Raw genomic sequence first — 21827 nt, 5'->3', positions numbered from 1 at the left:
TTTCAATAGCATATATGGTCAGTGAGTTAACTGTAACTACAGTCTTTTACCAAGAGGGAAGTGAATTCATTATATTTAAAAATCATTTATAAGGCAGAGAAATCCTATAACTGTTAACATTTCCATTTATGGATATAGTTATTATCATATATGTGTGTGTATATATATATATATATATATATATGGCAATAAATGTAGAAAAATCAAAGAAAGTTTAGTTTATACCAATTCCACTGACTCTGAATAACATTATACAGATTTCTCACCCATGATGACATTTTTCCACCTTTAAAATTATAACATTTTTAATGTGTGCCCATTACACTTAACACATTGCTAGTATTTTACGAAAATGGTTAGAAGCACCTTTCAGGTCTTTGGGGCTATAAGAAAGGATAGAACAATTTTGGGGAAAATTCGCTATAGACTCATATAGTAGTAACTTCAAATCTTGGAGTTATGTACAAATTACTCAAAGCTCTCGAACACATGACTTATGATTACCCATACAAATTAAAGCTCCTAAGTATTCTGAAAAATAATAAGAGAAACCAAGGTTCACTAGTCTTACTCTACCACCTAACTTCCAAAACACCCTACCCAATTTCTCTAATAGATGACCGATCAGCCACCCACATGGTAGAGGAAAAGGACGAGATCAATTCTAGAGGAAAAGCAACTTTGAGATTATGAGAAACGTTGCAGGCTAAAACATTTGACACTACTGAAGTGTGTCCTTATGTATCTATCAGAAGGAAGAAATCTGTTCACAAGATACCCACTTTTAGATGTATTAGTTCAAGACAATTTCAGAGCTAATCCTAGTTCAAGACAAAAGAAATCTCTATATCGCTATTTTCTCTTCATATTTAACAAAGTAGTCACAAATAGTTCTTAAAGATCTGGGGATTTTTCTTTGATTTTTTCATTCTGCTACATTTCTGTAAAAAACTTCAAAACAGCATGTCAGAAATCAGAGAGAAAACTAACAAGCCTAATTAGGAAAATGAAAAGGGCAATTGAGAAGAAACTACCAAGTATTTCACAATGGCTAGTTTTTTTTCCACCTTATTTGGTTTCGTACCCAAAGAACACTTGTCCAATTAACCAGAGAGAAAGTATGGTCTTAAAAGCTAAAAGGCTAAATTTACCATGCTTGTGTAACCAAGGAGAGGAAGGAGTTTATTCACAGAACAGTGAATACCAGTATAAAATGATGCCGGCAAAAGTAGTAGTTTTGGACTTGGAAGCACTTGGATTCAACGATCAAAATTTATGCCCTAAAAATCATCTAATTCCTGCTTTAGAACTGAGAATTTCCGTTCCTCACATACATGGCATTAAAGTTCTATACCTTCCAGGCTATTTCATTACCTTGCATATTCCTGTGGGTAAGGCGAGGAGTACCAGGTTTGGATTTCATATTTCCCGAATTCTATTACAGAAGGGTACCGGCCACAGTCTTCCACTCCACTTTCACACTCTATTTTCTGTCAGACAAAAATAAAAGAAAGAAAATAAAATACATGTGTTAGAAGACAATTTCTTCATTTACATTTTGGTTCTTTCACTAGTATATACGAAAACCTATGATGAACAGAACACTAATGTTAATTATGAATTTCAGGTTGTTGAAAAAAACATCACAGGGCCTTGTAAAATAATAAATTCTGCACAAGATTCTAACACAAACTAATACCCTAAGAAACAGTATTACCAAGACAGGAAATGAGTACAAAGGTAAATACATAAAAATGTCTACTGAACTAAATTTAATGATCTGGTGCAATGCACTATAACTGAGTAAATTATAAGATGACGTGGCTGTTACACACTCTTACAGCGTGCTGTTCCTCCATGAAGTACCAGCGATCCCCAAATTGTGAAATCACAGTCCTAGGATTGTGAAAGTCTGCATTTTAATATCCATCTCCTCTTACTCCCCTCACTCCCAAGCATGTTGGCCTTCCTGATTCACTGTGTTATTCGGGTCTAGCACAGTGCCTGATACAGACAAGAAATGTTCTTGAATGAAATGCCAGTGTTACTGCACTGGAAAGAAAGGGCTTAAAATGTACACATTTCAGATAACAGCTTGTTGTTGTTCATCATGTCTACCTAGGAATGCCAGAAGTAGGCTGGAAATCTGATAATATTTAACGACTTCAAATCTCAAATACTGGGAGAATTTTTGAGATTTATCTTAGCCAAGGGAAAACAATTACAAAGCATAGTGGTGGGGAGAATGAGGAATGGAAATATCCAATAGCCCCTGAAATTAGAAACCAGCAGAAGTATTTAGCCCAAGTGGCTGCGACTAAAAATAAAGCTTAAGAGACTACCACTCTAGCCCCTGCCCCCACCAAAAAGAAAGCGAGGTGGGGTAGGTGGGATAGGGAGTCTCTCTGTGACTAGTTTGCCAAAGAAACTAAATGTGGTCTGTTTGACATAAAAAATTCCTACTTCATTATATATCTCTTTTTGAGAAGGCCCAAAACCTTACCTTTCAATGTTTTGGTGACAATAAACTATCTAGAGTTAACTCTTTTAAGCGGGATCATTAAAAGACATCACTAGACAATGAAATTAAAAGTGATTATAGCTGATCTGATTATAGCTGATCATGCAACACAATATTGCCTTAATCAATGCCAAAGTGTTAAAACTACAAGACATTTTTCATATGGCTGACCATCTGTGTCGGAAGATGCACTGGTACATTTAAAACTGCTATTTTCTACATTTCATCAAAAATAATCAGAAATCTTGTCCTTCACACCTAGAAGCACCTTCCCAAATCTGCTTCAGCTACTTTTTGTGAGACCAGGTGAGCCCTTATCAACTTGTGAGAGTACAGACAACTCCACAGAGCCACTGCTTTTGAACCGATGTTCCACAAAAACAATCAGAATAACAGTTAAACAACCACAAAGGATTTCTGAGGGGGATTTTCCATCAAATGAAAGCAGCAACTGTGTAATGGCCATCTACATAAAACTCACATATTATCTTTGTTGCCATAATGGGGTATCCTGGCCTTACCTCCCAAGAAAGTTCCTGGGCCTGCTTAAAAACATCCAAGTCCTCTTCAGTAACGGTATCCTTGTTTCCAAGCACATTTATATCTGTACTTTCTTGTTTGATGCTTATTTTGATTTCAGTATCTGTCATTTAAAACCAGCAGAAAGTATATTCACTGACTTGAATCATGAGTAACCACCAGACATTACCAAAATGGCACCAAATTAGCACAGCGGGCAAATAGGGATTGTTTTTAAGCTTTAGAAGCGTTTGTATCCAAGCACTGCTCAAAGGTCCAGCAGTGCCCTTTCCCTGCTGGACCCAAATTTTGATCTGAATTACCACTGTCATCTTTTTTATAGTTTCGATAAATAAATGAGGGAAAGTACGAGCAATACAAAGCAAAATCTTATTTTTCAACTGAGATCAGAAGTTATATCAATGTCTCGTTATAGAATTCCCATTACCCTTTTTGAGATTAAAAAAAAAAAAATCAACCACGTTGTTGAAATGACACATTTTTGGTCTTGTTTTAGAAAGGGTACCAAATGTAATGGGCCAATTTGTTCAAGGAAATCATGAAATCAGTTTTCTCCCTACACACACAGACACACTCACACCCAAAAGCACACTTCACAGGATCACAGACCAGGCGTTGCTGAGAAGGAAGCAGGATGAACTTGGTCATGAGAAAGCAATGGAGCAGAGGGAGCTGAAATGACGCGCTGAAACCCCCCGTGGGAAGCAGCACAGCGCACGCGGGCAGCACTGTGGCTGAGGCGGCGGCATGGCAGAGCGCGTGGCAGAAGCGTGACAGTGGCTGCTCATGCGGGACTACAAAGCCATAAGCAACACTATGAAGGCATCTGGGGGTCCTAGTGTCACTACAGATGGAAATAAATAATAAAAGGTGGGAGAGTATTAGTTGGAAAAAAAACCAAGATTTTGGAGGTTTAGTCAGCATTAGAAAAAGGTCAAAGTTTCACTGCTTCTGTATGAAAGTGAAGTGAGAACAAGAGAAATAGCTAAGACCTATGTGACAAATAGGAATTGATTGATTTATTGTTTTCGGGGTTGGGGAGAAAGGGACGGGACGCAGGTTTGGTTGGAGCTTTGACCTTTTGCTTACCATCATCCTGATCAGGTTTAATCCTTCCGTCTGTCAAGCTCCCCTTCCCTGGTGAGGGGGTCCCCATCTGAGGGGTCACTTTATATTTTAATCTGCCTAGCATCCTGTGCTTTTTAAGGAAAGTTGTTCGCTTGAAGTGAGCAATTGCTTTAAAAATACGTCCTCTAGCCATCCCCCAGCTAGAGGAGGAGGAGTGAGCAAGAAACCTACTTCTAATATCTCGTTTTCCAAAGAAATGGGCTTTAGATTTTGCCGTGGAAGATAATTCAGTTTTACGACGCATACGTTTGGGTGGTGCATAACTTGGGTGTCCCTTTTTTCGAGACTGTCCCTGAGTGGTATAGATATGAGAAAGTCCATCAAAGAGTGCCTTCAGCTGGCTGTTATTAGTAAGACTGCTAAAGGAGGGCACACTGGACTGGCTGGAAGAACTCTGGGGAGAGGTAGAAGAGGCGGAAGTGCTGGACTTTTGTGAACTGGGGCTCTGACCGGAGATGGGGGTTGGGGGTGGAAGTGAAGAAGGTGGAGGTTTTAGCTTTTGTGTGGTACCTGTAGCCAACACATGAGAAGTGCATGACTGTTTCTGAGAGACCTTTTTCCTTGGACGATAGTGCTTTGAAAAGTCTATTATTTCACCTCGTGATCTGCGACCATCAGGTGATGGTGTAAAAAACTTAGTAAGGCCATCAATGAGCCCTTTGGTTTTCTTGTTAACTTTAAGTGTAGAGGCAGAAATGTAGGTGGAGGTGGTGGTGATTTTGGTGGTGGCACCAGGCCGAGTGGGGTCTGTAACAGCCAATCTGCTGCTTGAGTCCTTCCCAGATGCAGCATGACCAGATGAAGGTGTGGTACAGACTTTAGTCTTTTGACCCCTACCAGGTGACCCCCTTCCTGTGAATGCATTCATGGATCCTTCATCACTGGTTACAGACCTAGGCAAAAATTTAGAGAATAGTATCAGCATTTAATAATAGAATTATAAAGGTATCGAAAACAACTTCATAGCAACTAGATGCATTCAATGTGTTTAAACTTAAGAAGCTGAACTGCAACCCTAGGAACTATTTTTGTGTGTGTGCCTCCACCGAGATGTTTGTCTGTAGAAACAGGCAGCAGCCACTACATTTGCAGGCCAGTATTCCCCCAGGACCCATCCAAGAGGTACTGGAAGAAGCCATGTGGACCTGAGGGCAACAGGAATAAGAAAAGTTTGGAAGAGACTAAAGTAACACACAACGCCTTCATTATACTTAAATGAAAATGTTACCCCTTGTGTAGTCACAAGTAATTATGATTTCCTATGCCTTTTAATAAGTCATAAGTAATATCTAGAAGTGAAAGAAAAGCTTATCTAATCTCTAGTTGGAAGCAATTTTAACTCAATTGGAAAATTTATATATAATTTGGGTAGGTCTATAAAATAGTACCTCATTCTTTTTTTAAAAGAAAACAGAGATATATATCCTCTTCCTCTGGGCAGTTTATGCTTAGGATGATAACATAACCAATAATACTCTCTAAGTAGAGGAGACGATTAATTACAGCATAAAATATTGCTGAGAAAAGGACAACAATAGCAAAAACTGAAGAAATGATTAAAGAAAAGCTACAGCGGGTCAGACATGGCATGGAGAGTCTGGTGAAGAAGCAGCACATTTACCATGGTCATTATCAGATACTTGGCATCAGAATCTTTATACACTATTTCAGTTCATTAGATGCTGGCTCTGCCATACAGCTGTGTGGTCAGCAAGGACCAGAGGTCACTCTACTACCACAGCTGCTTAGAGGAACAGCAGCTGCCTGCCTTCACCTCAGGCTAGGGCTTGGAAAGCTACCCATTTTGCAACAGAATTTTATACAATAGAAATATTTGCATGTGAATTATGGCAGTGCTGGGGCCCAAGAATGCACTTTTGAAATTATCAATTTAGCTGAAGGCTCATAATGAAGAAATGGAAGCCTGAAAATGATATGATATTAAATTATAAAAATATCTTAATTACAAACAGAAGAGCACATTTTTAGTGGTCATCTTGTACATTAGCGACGAATTTCAGCAGTCATCTCAAGTGGATTCTGGGGCAGATCAATGGGGCGAGCTACCGGGCTCATCTGGGCCGGCTCTGCCGCCAGGAGCTTTGTCCCGACACCGGTGATACAGCCAAATCTTGGGTTAACGCTGGAGATCTCGCTGGAGATCTCGTGTCACAGGAAGGGTTACCAATAAACAATCATCCAAGCTAAAATGTTTCGCCTTACAATGCCGCATTTGGACTGTATCTGGAATCGATTGCCCAGAAAGGATAATACGCTTATAAAGCATGTAAAAAGGAAAACTCCCTAGACTGTCTTAAAAATTCCTAAGCTCAAAGGACAATTTTGGACAAACAAAAAGTTAGGACTGGTGCCAGATGCAATTTTCAGCTGTGTCCTTTGTTTAGAAAGTTTATATCCTAATTTGGTTTTTTTAATTGGGCCCTAAGGATACAGTCCCATTTGGAGAACAATGCTTGCACAGGATGAATGCAAAAACATATAAATTCTACTTCAAATGATGCTACTATGAAAGATTTTATTCATAAATGTTTCATATGTGCCTCTAGAAATTAACAAAAATTCCATTTAAAAATGTCCACCAATTAAAGGGCTTGCACAAAAAACTATTCAATGTTCTATTTCTCCTCTGGGAGATGGAGGTGCAGGAAAATATTGTTTTTCTGAGAGCAGGTAAGGTAGTGAACTGCTTCAGATAAAATTAGGGGAAAGAGTGGTAAGTAAGATATCCGGTGTTTGTTCATAGTGTTGCAGAACATCTATTCATTTCTAGATCACAATGACCGTTTCACTAATGCCTAAAGAGGTGGGCGAAGGTCTTATTGATAGAACTACTTCAGACATGCAACTCTCCTGATTTCATTTGTAAACACCTTATTTGATGTTGAAAGTCAGTTCCATATTCAAAGGTTAAGAAAACACATCCACTTCTCCCTTATCCTTTCTCTACTTCTCTAACTCCTGCTGAATGTTCTACTGGGCTTTAACGGCAACTATATGGCAACAGGATAGCAGATTATCATAGCAGATGTGCAGGCCACTGTGAACATATTATTTCATCTATATATCTGAACACGCGTGCACACACTCAGTGGTTCTGTCTAACTCTTTGTGTGCAAACACGAGGACAGTCATTTATAGGTTTCTCAGAAACTCCAATTTATACAAGAGATCTTAAATGTTGTAATACTAAATTAGCACCAGAAAAGAGAAGTCGTGTTTCAAAAATGCTATCTGGAGTGACAAAAGAGATTCACTATCGATGTGAACAAATCCCTCTCTTGTTTTAAAATCCCCATAAAAATATTTATATAATTAAGCTCTTCTAATGCTCAGCCAGTAATAAAGTAGGCAGAATGATTCTTTCCAATTCTAACATTCTGCTTCCATCCTGCTGCTTGAAAAATGTCACTTATCATCACAGATACTGCCAACAGAAGATCCCCAAATGCCAATTGTAATTAAAAATGTTATTTTCAAAAAATTTCCACAGCTTCTGCAAAAGGAGCACTATTCCTTGTCCCTTGAGTTTCTAAAATGATGCTAAAAAGATGATGGAATCTAAGGGGGTTACAATTTTAAAGCACAACATAAAATATTTCTTTTGATAAGATCTCAACCTACAACAATCGTTGCTTTAATTTATTTTTCGGTCGTCCAATGGGTTTTGCATATCGTCGTTTTATTTGTGCAGCTTTCTCATGAAGTAGTTTTCTTCCCTTTTTCTTTGGTCTGCAGACTTGGCAAATCCACATCCCTGAATTAATACATATATGAGAAAAATATTTTAATGTTTTAGTTAGGAGAGATATTAAATATAAACTGCAGTGGAAATAAGCTGCCCAAGGATACCTATGTGCAGAACTTTACTCCAGAAGGTAGATGTTCCCTTTTGTCATTCTCCTCAGGAAGCCTTCATTAAACGTCAATTCCCACTCCCTGCCCCCCCACCAACTGGGGTCAAGGTGGCGAGAACAGAGGGCGGCCCCATCTCAGAACCCTTCCATGAGGCTTTCTGCAACATGTCACCAAACCTCCTTCCACCACATAAACACACATGAAAACCCGATCCTGCTGGATCTTAGATATCTTTTGATTATAGGGAGACATTTTTGAGTTAATTGGTTTTTAGAATTTCTGGAAAAAAAGAATTTGTTTTATTTCTTTCTGGAAATCTTCCACACTAAAAAAAAAATCAGTATAAAATATAACTTTTAATTAAGACAAAATTTTTAAGGACTCTGAAGCTACAAGAATTAAAACTATACATCTGGCATAGGGAAATAGGTCACTGGGCAAGAATTTTTATACCAAAACAACTGAAGCCTATAGAAGTTTAGCCTATCCAAAAGGTCATATTTCAAGTCAGTGGGGAAAGGATGAAATGACTCAGTGAAGTGGTGACAGAACAAATAACCATCTATATGGAAGGAAAAGAATTACTTTTTATCCTTTATAAAAATAAATTCTAGGCAGATGAATATTATGACAAAACTAAATGTTACAAGTACCAGGAAAAATATGTGGTTATTTATTTAATTTAGGCATGACTGGCGTTTAAGACTGAAGCCATAAAGAAAAAGATTCATGGACTGGATTATATAAAAACATAAAGCACTTCTACAAATCAGTATGAAAAAGGTGAAATCCCCAAAAGAAAAAGGATAAATGGGTAAAAACAAGCATTTTACAAAAATAATATACAAACACTAATAATCAAACATAAAATATGTTCCAATGTCACTGCCTAAAAAAACAAATCAGACCTTTTTTCTATTACATCAAATTGGTAAAAATTTTAAATAATAACACTGTATTTCATGGAGTCTGAGACACTATTGACAATAAAATGCCTCTGATGTTTTATCAAATGCGTCTCGGAGTCAATGAGATACAGTAACAGTGAGCGTTGGTTATAATACGCAGAAACAGGTATTCTCACATACTGGTGGTCGGCCTGAAAACGGATACAACCTTTCATGTACACAGCCTTTGATCCAGCAATTCCTCCCCTAGGAATTTATCTTAAGGAAATAATTGTGGATGGAAAAAAATTGAAAACATTTGCAATGTCCACCACTGGGGATTGGTTAAGTAACTTATGGTATGTTTATACATGGGGATGTAAATTCAAATATGTTCAGGAGCCACCCAAGGGTAATACATGGGACTGAAGAAAGCTGGAATTGAGACCAGGGCAAGTTTCAACACGTATACTCTACCTAAGGGAAGCAAATTCAAAATTTAAAAAATTACTGTGTCAGCTCACCTGTAATACCTTTAAGGAAGTCTTAAAAATATATGTCTATGTGCCAACAAAGCATAATTGTGGCCCACAGTCACCGGGTTTGCTAGCCAGCTCTATACAATGAAGTTCTGTGCATCCATTAAAAACTGTGCTTAGGAGAACACTTAATGATGTGGGGATGTTAGAATCTTAAGATGGAAAAAAACAAAAGATTACAAAAACATGTATAAAAGATTCCATTTCTTTTTAAATGAGTGTGTAGTGAGCTGGGAGGGAATTCCTAATTGACTGTTCTTTTCATTCTGTTTTGCCAATCTGTATTTACTGAATCTTTCACAATAAAGATGAATAAATTTTATAATATGGCAGTTATTTTTAATGTTTAGTATATTATAAAATGATGAAAAGGAGACTGAGACAGAGACAAAAATCCATATTCCATATGGATATATCCATATAAAACAGTTCAGATGCTCATGTTCAAATTATCAACTAATGGCCAAAAGAATGGGGGTAGCGCATTTTATAGGACTTTTGAGACATTACAACCATCATGGAAAACAGGTGATTTCTCACCTCTGAACATGGTACTAAATAATATGCAGAGTGTTCTAAACTTCTGACCTACCTAATCTAAATTTATTCTAATAAGGGAATGATCTGGGGGAAAGGAATGGTCTCTTTTTTATCCTTGTGCCTGAATTAGATCTGTATTATATACATTACCGGCAAACTAAATGCTTTTACACTTCTCTGTTCATGGCCTGTGCCAAACCCACAAGTATAAGGAGGTGGAAGGGACAAAAAAGTGCTTATGGAACCTGTATACCTCTGAGCCGGACAAGGCTAATGAGTATGTAATAAAACACATTTTTACTGTGGTTTAAAAGTTCACCTTTTGGCATTCTGGAAAGTGGGGGGTCACAGCACTCCATATGGAATCCTCTATCACAGGAGTCACAAAAAAGCATATTATCCTGTAAGATAACATATTAGAGAGTCGTTGAGACTGAAATCAACTGTAAAAGCCCATAAATTCTCCTAGTATCCGATGAACAATGATTAAATATAACGAAGGGGTACCATGATCCCTGCTGAAATTTGAAATCACGTGTATTTAAATCTTCAAAAAGAAAATAGTAACCGTCTACAATAACGACAAACCTTAATGCTGAGAACTAGCAGTTTACCTGGAGATGGACTACTGAGAGCCATACTTACTGCATTTTTGCCTTGGATTCTACATGCGCTGCATGTCTTGCACTCGATGCACTGCCACCTTAAGGCCTTTACATTTGTTGTTAATTCAGGACAAAATTTCAAACAGGATGGGTGCCCTATAAGAATAAAAAGCAAATCGCTTTATGGGAACGGTGCTTTAGACTTTTTTAAACTCCCATTCCCTCATTGTTAATAGACAGTGATAACGCCAGTTAAAGACCTAAAGAACTGGAAGATACAAAAAGATCAGAGAATCCAAATGATACTTCTCCCTCTACCTTCCCCCCTACTGTATGTAACTAATTACACAAATGTGTCCCTAAGAGAAATTTGGAAAACTTATACCAGATTCCAATCACAAGTCTTGGAGAACTTGAAGATAACGTATGGTCTAATCATGTTCTCATTCCTGTGCCTTCTATTATTCTCCTGCCCTGGCCCTCCTCATCGGCCACCACTGACCCAAGTCAGTGCTGGTTTGCTGGCTGGTGAGGGGAATTTACAAAGTTCAAATAATTCCTGCTCTGAGTAATGGAATCATAAAGCTTAAAATGAAGGCTAAAGAAAATGGGCTGCTTAACAATACAACTACAAATGCCAAAATAATAATAATAATCCAACAGCATACAGAGAATACCCCATTGCTGGGACATGCAAAGAAGATACTATTGCCATCTTGCCCCTGGGTCCCTGAATTTAAATTCTGAAAGTAGGAGCAGAAATTATGAATTTGAGAGTTAAGAAGTGGAAGATCCATGTCAAATGGGTATGCCAAGAAGCACACCCGCAGCAGGTTTCCCCCGACGTTCTGAGTGTTCAGCTTTTCCACACAGTTTGGGGCACACTTTTCACCTAGCAGCACTCACTCCACAGAGCAAAACTCAAGACCCCACGGGGCAACACCATTCAAGGAAGCCACCCAGGCTACATTGAGTAATAGATTCCTCCAAAAGGCTTGGGGAGCGTGAGCCTAGACTCTTTGGAAGGCAGTTCAATTTAAAATGTGATGGTCTTTTATCACATAAACCTGAGATCCCTAAACTGGATTTTATTTTTTTCTAAATCTGGTCTTAAAATAGTAAGAACATTAGTAAATCCCATGTGAAAGAACTTATAACCAAGCTGCAAAGGAAACCTGAGGGTAATAAAAAAAAGCAGATTCTGCAATTTCAAAACTGTTTTATAATTTCCTGACTTTGGCAGGCTCATTGTTTAAATATGTATTTTGGGTTACTGCCAAAAAGGTCCTCCTCCCTAAAGCTTAACAGGTGCTTCATAAAATTCCACCCACTAGGAGATTTGGCTTTTTGAAGTAAAAACATTCAAAATCAATCATCAATACCGTTAATAAAAGCACAGTATTCCTGAGCTAAAAAAAAACAAAACAAAAAAACCTAAACTAAACATCTGTATTTAAGATGTTGAGCAAATAAAATGTTGTCATAGGATTATAAACTCAGGCTTCAGAGACACCCAGGCAGATGCATTTAACCTATGACACCATTCTTTAAGAAGGGCTCCTGTCATTCAAATGAGTATGGGGGAGGAAGTTTAAATATATAAAAATGGTATCAATCACGCCTTTCTGCTCAGAAACAGCAAACAAAGACAGCTTGCTTGTCCAATCTAACAAGTATACTCTGAAGGGGGAGGGGAGAGATCTACTTTGAGCAGCTCCCCCCCCCCATATAGTTACAGGGGTAGGAACTCAAGTTTTAAAGAACAGCAATTTAAATTCCACCCTTAAAATGGGTCCCATCAGCGTAAAAGTATACCATTTACTTCTCTTCCCCCCCTTTTTATTACTTCCTGTAAGTCATACATCACTAGCACATATGACCTCAATTTCATGCACTGACTGAATTTTTCTCAACATTTAAATCTGCTTTTGTACTTTAGCTTAATATTCAGTAACTAAGGTAAGTCACATCTTATTTTAGCTGACTATTCTCACAGAGATCCTATGGAAAATACTTTTTAATAATTACACATTTTGAAAATTAAAGGATTTCAGCCACTGTCAACTGAGAGGATGGACTATTCTTCCTCTTATTGCTTTCTCTCACTTTAGGTAATACTGTTATCTCAAAACTACGATTTAAGCTACCCTATCAATTTCTAAAATCTTCAGCCTATCTTCCCTTTAGGCAGCAATCTTACCTTTATTTAGCTCAAGAGAATTGGCCATAGATCCCTTCCAGCTCTAAATTTCTATGATTCTGTAAAGGATGCTGAGGGATGAAGAAACATTTCCATTTTATTTTCTCATGGCCACTTTAAATTAACACAAAAGACTGTAACTGAGCTTGAAACACCACTACACAATTATAGTAATTAGATAAAGGACAAAAAATGCTATTGATAATGAAATTCCTTACCTCCTATTTAACCATTCCATAAATTCCCTCTAATATGTAGGTTCCCTCTGCTCACACAATTCACAGTGGTTTGTCTTTCTGGAGTTTGTTTTATTTTGTGATGTACACTTAACCATATTTGAAAGAATAACATGTAATTATTCACTCACCCATTCTTATTACAAATACATATGAAGCATCCTCACTTACAGTAGTTTTATCTAGCAAAACCAAAGGAATACTATTTAAAATTAAACAAATACCAACAAAACCACAAACCAGTAAAAATAATTTTGAGAGGAAGTGAAAACTTTTGCTCTGTGGGGAAAAAAACCCATGGGCTCTGTAGTAGACAGAATAATGCCACCAAAGATGTTTATGCTGTAATGCCTATAACCTGTAACTATATAACCTGACACAGTAAATGGGACTTTGCAGATATGACTAATGGTACAGGTCTTGAGATGAGGAAATTATCCTGGGTTATACAGGGAGGCCCAATCTAATAACGAGTATTTAAAAACAGAAGGATCTTTTCCAGATGGGTTAGTAAAATGAGATGATAAAAGGGAGATGTGAAAGACTCCACCCAGCATTGCTAGCTTTGAAGATGGAAGAAAGGGGAGACCAGAAGCCAAGAAATAAGGGTGGCCTTTAGAAGCATGGTACGCCATTCACCTAACATCCTGCAACAAAATGGGGATCTTGGCATGCCAACATCATATGCAATGGTGAAAAACTGAGAGTTTTGGGTGTGCCTGGCTAGTTCATTTTGTAGAGTTTATGACTCTAGGTCATAGGGTTGTAGTTCAAGCCCCATGTTGGGTAGAGAGTTTACTTAAAAAAATAAAATAGAGACATGCCTGGGAGGCTCAGTCAGGTAAGCAGCTGACTTTGACTCAGGCCATGATCTCACGGTTTATGAGTTTTAGCCCTGTGTTGGGCTCTGGGCTGACAGCTCGGAGCCTGAAGCCTGCTTTGGATTCTGTGTCTCCCTCTCTCTCTGCCTTCCCCTGCTCATGCTCTGTCTCTCAAAAATAAATAAATATTTTTTTTTAATTAAAAGAAATCTTAAAAACAAACAAAACAAAACGACAAAAAAACCTAAGAGCTTCCCCTCAGGAAGAAGCCAAGAATGTCCACTCTCACCCCTTTTATTTAACAGAGTACTGGAAGTGCTAGCCATAGCAATCAGATAAGAAAAAGGAATAAAAGGCATCTAAATTGGTAAGAAAAAAGTAAAACTTTCACTATTTGTAGATGACATGGTACTATATATATACAAATAAAAGATTCCACCAAAAACCAACTAATAAATGAATTCAGTAAGGTCAAAGTATACAAAATCAGTGTACAGAAATCTATTGCATTTCTTTTTTGTTAATGTTTATTTACTTATTTTGAGACAAAGAGACAGAGAGAGAGAGAGAGAGAGAGAGAGAGAGAGAGAGAGAGAGAATCTCATGCTGGCTCTACACAGTCAGTGCAGACATGGGGCACAAACCCACAAACTATGATATCATGACCTGAGAAGAAATGAAGAGTTGAACATTTGACCAACTGAGCCACCCAGGTGCCTCCCAAATCTGTTATTGCACATCTATCCACTAATAATGAAGCGGAATAAAGAGAAGTTAAGAAAACAATCTGACAACTGCACCAAAAATAATAAAACGCCTAGGAATAAATTTAACCAAGAAGGTGAAAGACTTATACACTGAAAACTACAAAACAGTGATTAATGAAATTCAAGATAATGCAAACAAATGGAAAGACATGCCATGCTCATGAGTTGGATGAACAAATATTGTTAAAATGTCCATACTAACCAAAGTATTCTACAGTTGATCTAATCACCAACAAAACACAAAAGGCACTTTTCATAGAACTAGAATAACCAATCCTAAAATTTGTATGGAAACAGAAAAGATGCTGAATAGTGAAAGCAATCTTGAAAAAGGAAAACAAAGCTGGAGGTATGAAAATTTCAGATTTCAAGTTATACTACAAAGCTGTACTAATCAAAACAATAGGGTATGGGTACAAAAAGAGACACATAGATCAATGAAACAGAATGAAGAGCCCTGAAACCAACCCATGCTTATATGGTCAATTAATCTTTGACGAAGGAGGCAAGGACATGCAGTAGGAAAAAGACCGTCTCTTCAACAAATGGTACCAGGAAAACTAGACACCTACATGCAAAAGAATGTAGCTGAACCACTTTCTTACACCACTGACAAAAATAAACTCAAAATGGATTGAGGACCTAAATGTGAGACCTGAAATCATAAAAATCCTACAAGAAAGCACAGACAGCACTTTCTCTGACACTGTCTGTAGCAATATTTTTCTAGATAGTGTTCTAAGGCAAAGAAAATAATCACAAAATTAAACTAGTGGAACTACATCAAAATAAAAAGATTCTGCATAGTGAAGGAAATAATCAATAAAATTATAAGGCAACTTACTGAATGGGAGAAGATTATTTGCAAATAACATAACCAATTAAGGGTTAGTATCCAAAATATATAAAGTACTGAAACAAGTCAACACTTAAAACCCAAATAATACAATTAAAAACTGGGCAGAAGACACCAATAGACAATTCTCTAAAGAAAACATAGAGACGGTCAGCAGACACATGAAAAGACGCTCATCATCACTTATCAGGGAAATGTAAATCAAAACTACAATGAGACAGCACCTCACACCTGTTGGAATAGCGAAAATAAAAAACACAAGAAACAATAAGTGTTGGCAAAGATGTGGACAAAAAGGAATTCTTGTGCATTGTTGGTGGGAATGCAAACTGGTGCAGTCATTGTGGAAAACATTATGGAGGTCCCCCCAAAAAACTAAAAATAGAATTACCATATGATCCAGTAATCGCAATACTGGGTATTACCCCCAAGAATCAAAAATGCTAATTTGAAACAATATTGCACCCCTATGTTTATAACAGCATTATTTACAATAGCCAAATTATGGAAGCAGCCCAAACTTCCATTGATAGATGAATGGATAAAGATCTGGTATATGTATAAGAGAATATTATGCAGCCACAAAAAAGAATTAAATATTGCCATTTGCAATGACATGAATGGATCTCGAGATTATATTGCTAAGTGAAATGAGTCAGTCAGAGAAAGACAAATACTATATGATTTCACTCATATGTATAATTTAAGAAACAAAACAAAGGGGGAAAAACATTAAAAAATCAGACTCTTAACTATATAGAGAACAAACAGGTTATCAGAAGGGAGGTCGGGGGGCACCTGGTGGCCTCAGTTAAGCATCTGAGTTTGGTTCAGGTCATGATCTCATGGTTCGTGGGTTTAAGCCCCACATCGGGCTTTGTACTGCCAGCTCAGAACCTGGAGCCTGCTTCAGATTCTGTATCTCCCTCCCTCTCCCTCTCTCTGCCCCTCCCCAATTCATACATGCTCATTCTCTCTCTCACAAAAATAAATAAACATTAAAAAATTTTTTAAAAATAAAGAAGGGAGGTGGGTAGGGGGATGGATGAAATAGGTGAAGGGGATTAAGAGTACACTTAACTTGATAGAGCACAGAGCAATATTTAGAGTTGCTGAATCATGGAACTAATATAATGCTGTACATTATACTGGAATTAAAATCGTATAAATATATATGTATAATCACACACACACATACATATAACATTCACATCAGCTTCATGGTGAAAAACATTTCCCCAATGTATGGGGGAAGAGAATACAGAGAGTCTCTAGTGATTGATTCTCATTCAAGAAGGCATATTCATAGCAGAATCAGGGAAGAATGTCAAGAAACGTTATCTTAGAAAATAACTTTGTCATTCTTACAAGGAGATTACTTTCTGAAATATATACAATATTTGTTAAAGAAAGAAAGAAAGAAAAGAAAGAATGAAAGGGAGGGAGGGAGGGAGGGAGAGAGGGAGGAAGGAAGGAAGGAAGGAAGGAAGGAAGGAAGGAAGGAAGGAAGGAAGGAAGGAAAAAAAGGGGGGTCTTGGTCCTAGAGATCCAAGGAAGTGAATTCTGTCAACGACTTTGTGGTAATTTATTACAGCAACAATGGAAAGCTAATAAACACCCCAACACTGGGCCCCTTGGACTGGCTATCTGTTCAACTATCTGCCTATCTAGGGCAGGCATTTCAAATCATATAGTCTAGAAGGAAAGAGACACATTAAATAAGAATTAGAACTAACAGAGATACGGGCTAATCTAGAGGAAGATCTTCCTAAAGAAGAGATCTCTAGTCTGAGTGGGATTAGATGGGACCAGTGGAAGGGCAAGGTGGGAGAAGCTAGCAAGTGCTGAGGGAGGGGAACATAGCGCACTCACAAAGGAAAGGTTCGATAGAACTAGTGTGCACAATAAGTGGGGGAGGGGGCAGTGAAGCAAAACAGGATGAACAAGAGCCCAATCAGAAGAGGGTTTGGGGACTCTATTAAAGAATTTGGATTTTTCCTAAGGGTAATTGGTAGTCACTAAAATAAATCTGTGAATAGATTTAAAGTTTAAAACTTTCACGTAGCCTTGCAGCATGGAAAATAGATGAGGGGAAAGAGAGTCAAGATTATATTTAGGTTATTATAATAGCAGATCTGAGTGGGTTTGGTGGGAGCGTATGGATATACTGAGGATGTGTGATACAGCTTAGGACACAGAATCAATAAATTTTCAGTGAGTTCTTGGTGTGAGAGAATAGAACACAGGATAGCTCGTGGAAATGATTGAATAGCCAGTGATATGCCATTTGCTGAAATGGGAAATCCCTGAGGAGAAGAAAGAAGTAAGTTTGCGGAGATTGCTGTTATCATACTACTGTTTTGGGGTGGCAGGGACACTGCAAGGTTGATAGCCTGTTTGGGTTACTTAACTCTGAAAAGCCTATAGGGCATCCAAGCCGAGAAATTCTGAAGGCTTTTATAAGTATCTGAAACTATGAATCAAAGAAGCACAAGGCTAAGGATAGAAACCTGAAGAAACATTCAAAGGATGGAAAGAGACAAAGGAGCTAACAAAAAATGTATACAAGGACATGGTGACAGAAAACACAGAGAATATGAGATCACAGAAGCCAAAGGAAAAGAACACTTAAGGAGAAAGATTCTCAACAGGCCACGCAGGGCTGAGGACTGCCTGGTGTGAACTGAGAGATGTGCAGTAGAGTCTGACACAGACTGAAATGCGACCTTTAGATTTCGCTACATGGGCGTCGCCGTTAATCCCAAACAAGCACGATTTCAGTGAAATAAAAGGCCAGGCGCAAGGATTCTGGTTCCTGTTTCTCCACTTGGCTGATCAATCCAGCTGAGGGCTTGGAGAAGCTGGGGCTCACCAGTGCTTCCTCCTTTAACCTATGTAATCCTCTTCAGATTCCATCTTTAGATTTCTCTGGAGTCAAGGGTCTCCTTCTAAACCGAATTATTCAGTCGGGATTGACTGCGAAACTGGATAACTAACCAACCAATCGCTGGGAATTTTATCACAGTGGCCTGAAGAAACGAGTGATCTTTCTTTATATACCTACTTATCTACATACCGCACCTACCAGTTCACTCTGGGAGAAGGTAGGCAAGTTTTGTTCAGGGTTAACACACAACTAAAGAAATCCGGCGGAAACTTCAGGTCTCCTGAGGGCATCATGACATTTGATGCCACAGCTCTTCCTCCCTTTACTGTACAAAGGTGTGGTTCTTGCCTTCCCAGCTGCTCACAGCAGCCTCTGTCTCCAGTTTCCATGAGCTTCCACTTAGAATAAAGCTGTAATTTGGAACTGTACACTTATCTTAGATTTGCTAATTTGAAAACACACATGCACACAACTCATCTGTAAGTAAGATTTAACCACCCAGCAATCTGAGCAGCAGACACAAAATTTCATTTGGTATAATATCTAATACTTATGTGAAGCTAATTAAAGATAATTTGGTCTTAATGAGGCAAAGAGAATAGAACAGTGTTAATTTCAAAGTAGGCTGATCCGTGAAAGTCAAGTAAAATCACTTCGTAGTCCCAACATTTCCAAAGACCTGAAGATTACTTGATGATTCCCGCATTCGTATTAGTGGTTAGGATAATCCTTCACGTTTGTGTAATGTTTTATAGTTACCGATAATCTTCATATCATTATCTCACTGGATGCTCACAACAGCTCTATGGGTGCAGGGTTGCAGACATCACCCTCCACATTTTACAGATATGAAAACTGCACTTACACAGCCAGCAAGCAGAAAACTGGAAAACCACATCTGGGGCTCCGTGCACTCGGCACCTCACCTCTTATTTTTACTGTCTGCAAACCTGAATTATTTTTTCAAAAGAACTTTCAGCAGGAAAAACATAGTTCAATAAAAGTACTGCCCATTTGCAGCACTAAGCCACTTTAAAAATAGAAACATTTCTAATTGGCTTACTTTATGATGTAAGGAGAAGGAAACATTTATTGCTCTCTTCTATGAAATCTAAGCAGAGCCTAAGTGTGACATCATACAAATGGTACTTCAGACAGAGGCAACTACAAACCAAATGGCACATATGGGAAACACATTTAAGAATGATCCTCCTTATAGGCTGCCATCTATATTTCCTTTTCCTGGTTTTATACTGCTTTGGGTATTTTTTCCACATGAACATTTTACATTAGGGAGTCCTTTGATCATTACAAACAGTTTCAATTCAATCTGAGAACCAGTGGACTCTTCTGAGTATGAGATACTGGCCATTTCCATAAGGCCAACCAGGGGTACCAACCACTCTGTAAGTCCCATTGGAGAAACTGGACTGGACCGTGGCAACGGTGTTTCCACCATTATTAGAGGGTACCGTTGAGCCACGACAGCCTATATTATTGTTTTTGCCCCTACAATTACCAAATGTCACATCAGAACATTATAACTATAAGAATCCCCCAACCTCTCTAAAGAAGACCTATATTTTATTTTGATTCTTCTATTTAAAGAGTAGCAAATAACAAAGATTATTCCTCTGATGTACCAGATGAAGTAAATGTCTATGCTGCATCACCCTGAGCTAGGAACAATGTTATTGTTGTTGTTGTTTTGACTAAAGTAGCCAAATCCAGGCTAGCAAAGCACATTCAAGGGAATATTAGGTGAACCTCAACACTGAGCCAGACCCCATGGTGAAGTCCAGAGCAGCTCGAGGAGATCCTCTGTCCTAAACAAAGGGATGTGATGCTCCCAAGGGCCAGAATTTCTGCCATGACCCATACCTTGACTCCAAAGCCTCTGGCTTTTTCTACCTGAAAGAAGGAGGAAAGACTGGCTCACAAAATGGCTCTAGTTACATAAACCTTCCAGACAGTATTGTTAGTCCACTCTTCTCCATTCGTTAAAAAAGAAAACAAAAGTGTTTTTGAAGAGAAAACCTGACATTATACCTACATAACCTGGTAAAATAAGAAACTTTTGGGGGAAAAATTTCATTGACCTCAAAGTATAAAGGAGATCAAACCTCTCCTTTGGCAGGTCTTCAATCTGGGAAACACAAAGGGAGATTGATTACATCAGAAAATCTAAGATCTACCTGTTTAGAATTACACCTTTATACCTTGTGAAGGAGGCCTTGAAGTTATGATCTAGTAGATAATGATCTTGAATTCCTTATCAGCTCAAGTAAGTGTATCAGCAGAGGTAAGGAAATATATGAAGGGAACTTTTCTTCCCACATTTAAGTACTCTTTTAATCTGTCTCGGCATCCAGACAAATAGACACTCAAAAAATAAAACAGTGGAGGTAGTTTTTAAAGTACCACCTTAAAAATAACAAAGGGTAAACCCTAGACAAGCGAACACCACTAAACTGATCAGGCAGTTAAAGAAAAGAATAATTCATTCAGAATGAGCCTCCTGAGAAAACCCAAAAGAAAACTCGAGTCAGAAGTGATGAGTGAGGGACTACCTTACCAGGATAAAACAGGGAGACTGTACGGTTGAAATTTATTAAACTGAACATACAGATAATGTTTCCATGCCCTTTTGTCACTATCCATGATACCATGGGCAGGGAAAGCATTTTAATGAATCTGTAAAGCCCATCAAAAAGACTGTCAGGATGTATTTCTCAGGCAGAGTTTGAAATGTCTTATTTCCAAGGCTCTCCTCTCCCTCCTAGACGGTTCCTGAAAACTGCAGAATCACATACAGCCTATCAAGTTAAACCTTTCCAGGAGGAGGAAGAATCATGACACAACACTGTCATTCCTCAGTGTGAAACATTTCCTTTATCCAACCATCAAACAGCTGTCAAAAAAGGTGATAAGATTTGAAGTTACTTGCAGCAATCAAGGACAATAGCAAACATGCCAAATAATGACAATGGCTGACATTTACAGCACACTTCCCATAGTTACTACAGACCCTGTGCTAGGCTATTTACCTGTGTTCTCTCATTGAACTCCTACAAAATTCAAGGGGTAGGTGCCACCATGATTAATTTTCTATTGACGAATCAAGGCACAAAATAGTTAAGTAACTAACTCAAGGTACAGGAATCGGGCTATGGTTGGTTCTTGAGTTTGTTCTTAGCCACGACACTCTACTGACTTCCTAAATGACAGTATGCTATGGTTTTCTGCAGGTTTGTTGTTCTTAAAGATAATTATAACTAGAGAAGTACTTGCTTATGAATGTTAAAATAACACTGTGGGGGTAAAGTGATAGAAGAGAGAAGAGAACAGAGAAGGAAATTTAAAGATTAGCAAAGAGATTATTCTTTTAAAATCCAATTAACTGCCACTCAGTCTGTTGCGGGGC

At 38.1% G+C, this 21827-nt stretch overlaps 1 protein-coding gene across 4 annotated transcripts in view; it reads right to left on the bottom strand.

The window, feature by feature from the left end:
• Positions 1-21827, bottom strand: part of KAT6B (lysine acetyltransferase 6B) — a 183811-nt gene that overhangs the window by 45461 nt on the left and 116523 nt on the right. For 2 of the 4 annotated variants that reach the window (XM_029932004.1, XM_029932003.1), the window contains exons 5-10: positions 10677-10792; positions 10351-10432; positions 7832-7964; positions 4151-5082; positions 3043-3164; positions 1375-1490 (exon numbers count right to left, since the gene is read on the bottom strand). In XM_029932004.1, coding sequence (XP_029787864.1) covers positions 1375-1490; positions 3043-3164; positions 4151-5082; positions 7832-7964; positions 10351-10432; positions 10677-10792 — 1501 coding nt within the window. The remainder of the gene's footprint in view (positions 1-1374; positions 1491-3042; positions 3165-4150; positions 5083-7831; positions 7965-10350; positions 10433-10676; positions 10793-21827) is intronic. The other 2 variants (XM_029932005.1, XM_029932006.1) reach the window with 2 other exon arrangements.

Source organism: Suricata suricatta, chromosome 2 (assembly GCF_006229205.1).
Source record: "Suricata suricatta isolate VVHF042 chromosome 2, meerkat_22Aug2017_6uvM2_HiC, whole genome shotgun sequence".
NCBI lineage: Eukaryota > Metazoa > Chordata > Mammalia > Carnivora > Herpestidae > Suricata > Suricata suricatta.
Note: the sequence above shows the minus strand (reverse complement) of the source record. Positions and strands in the feature narration are given on the sequence as shown.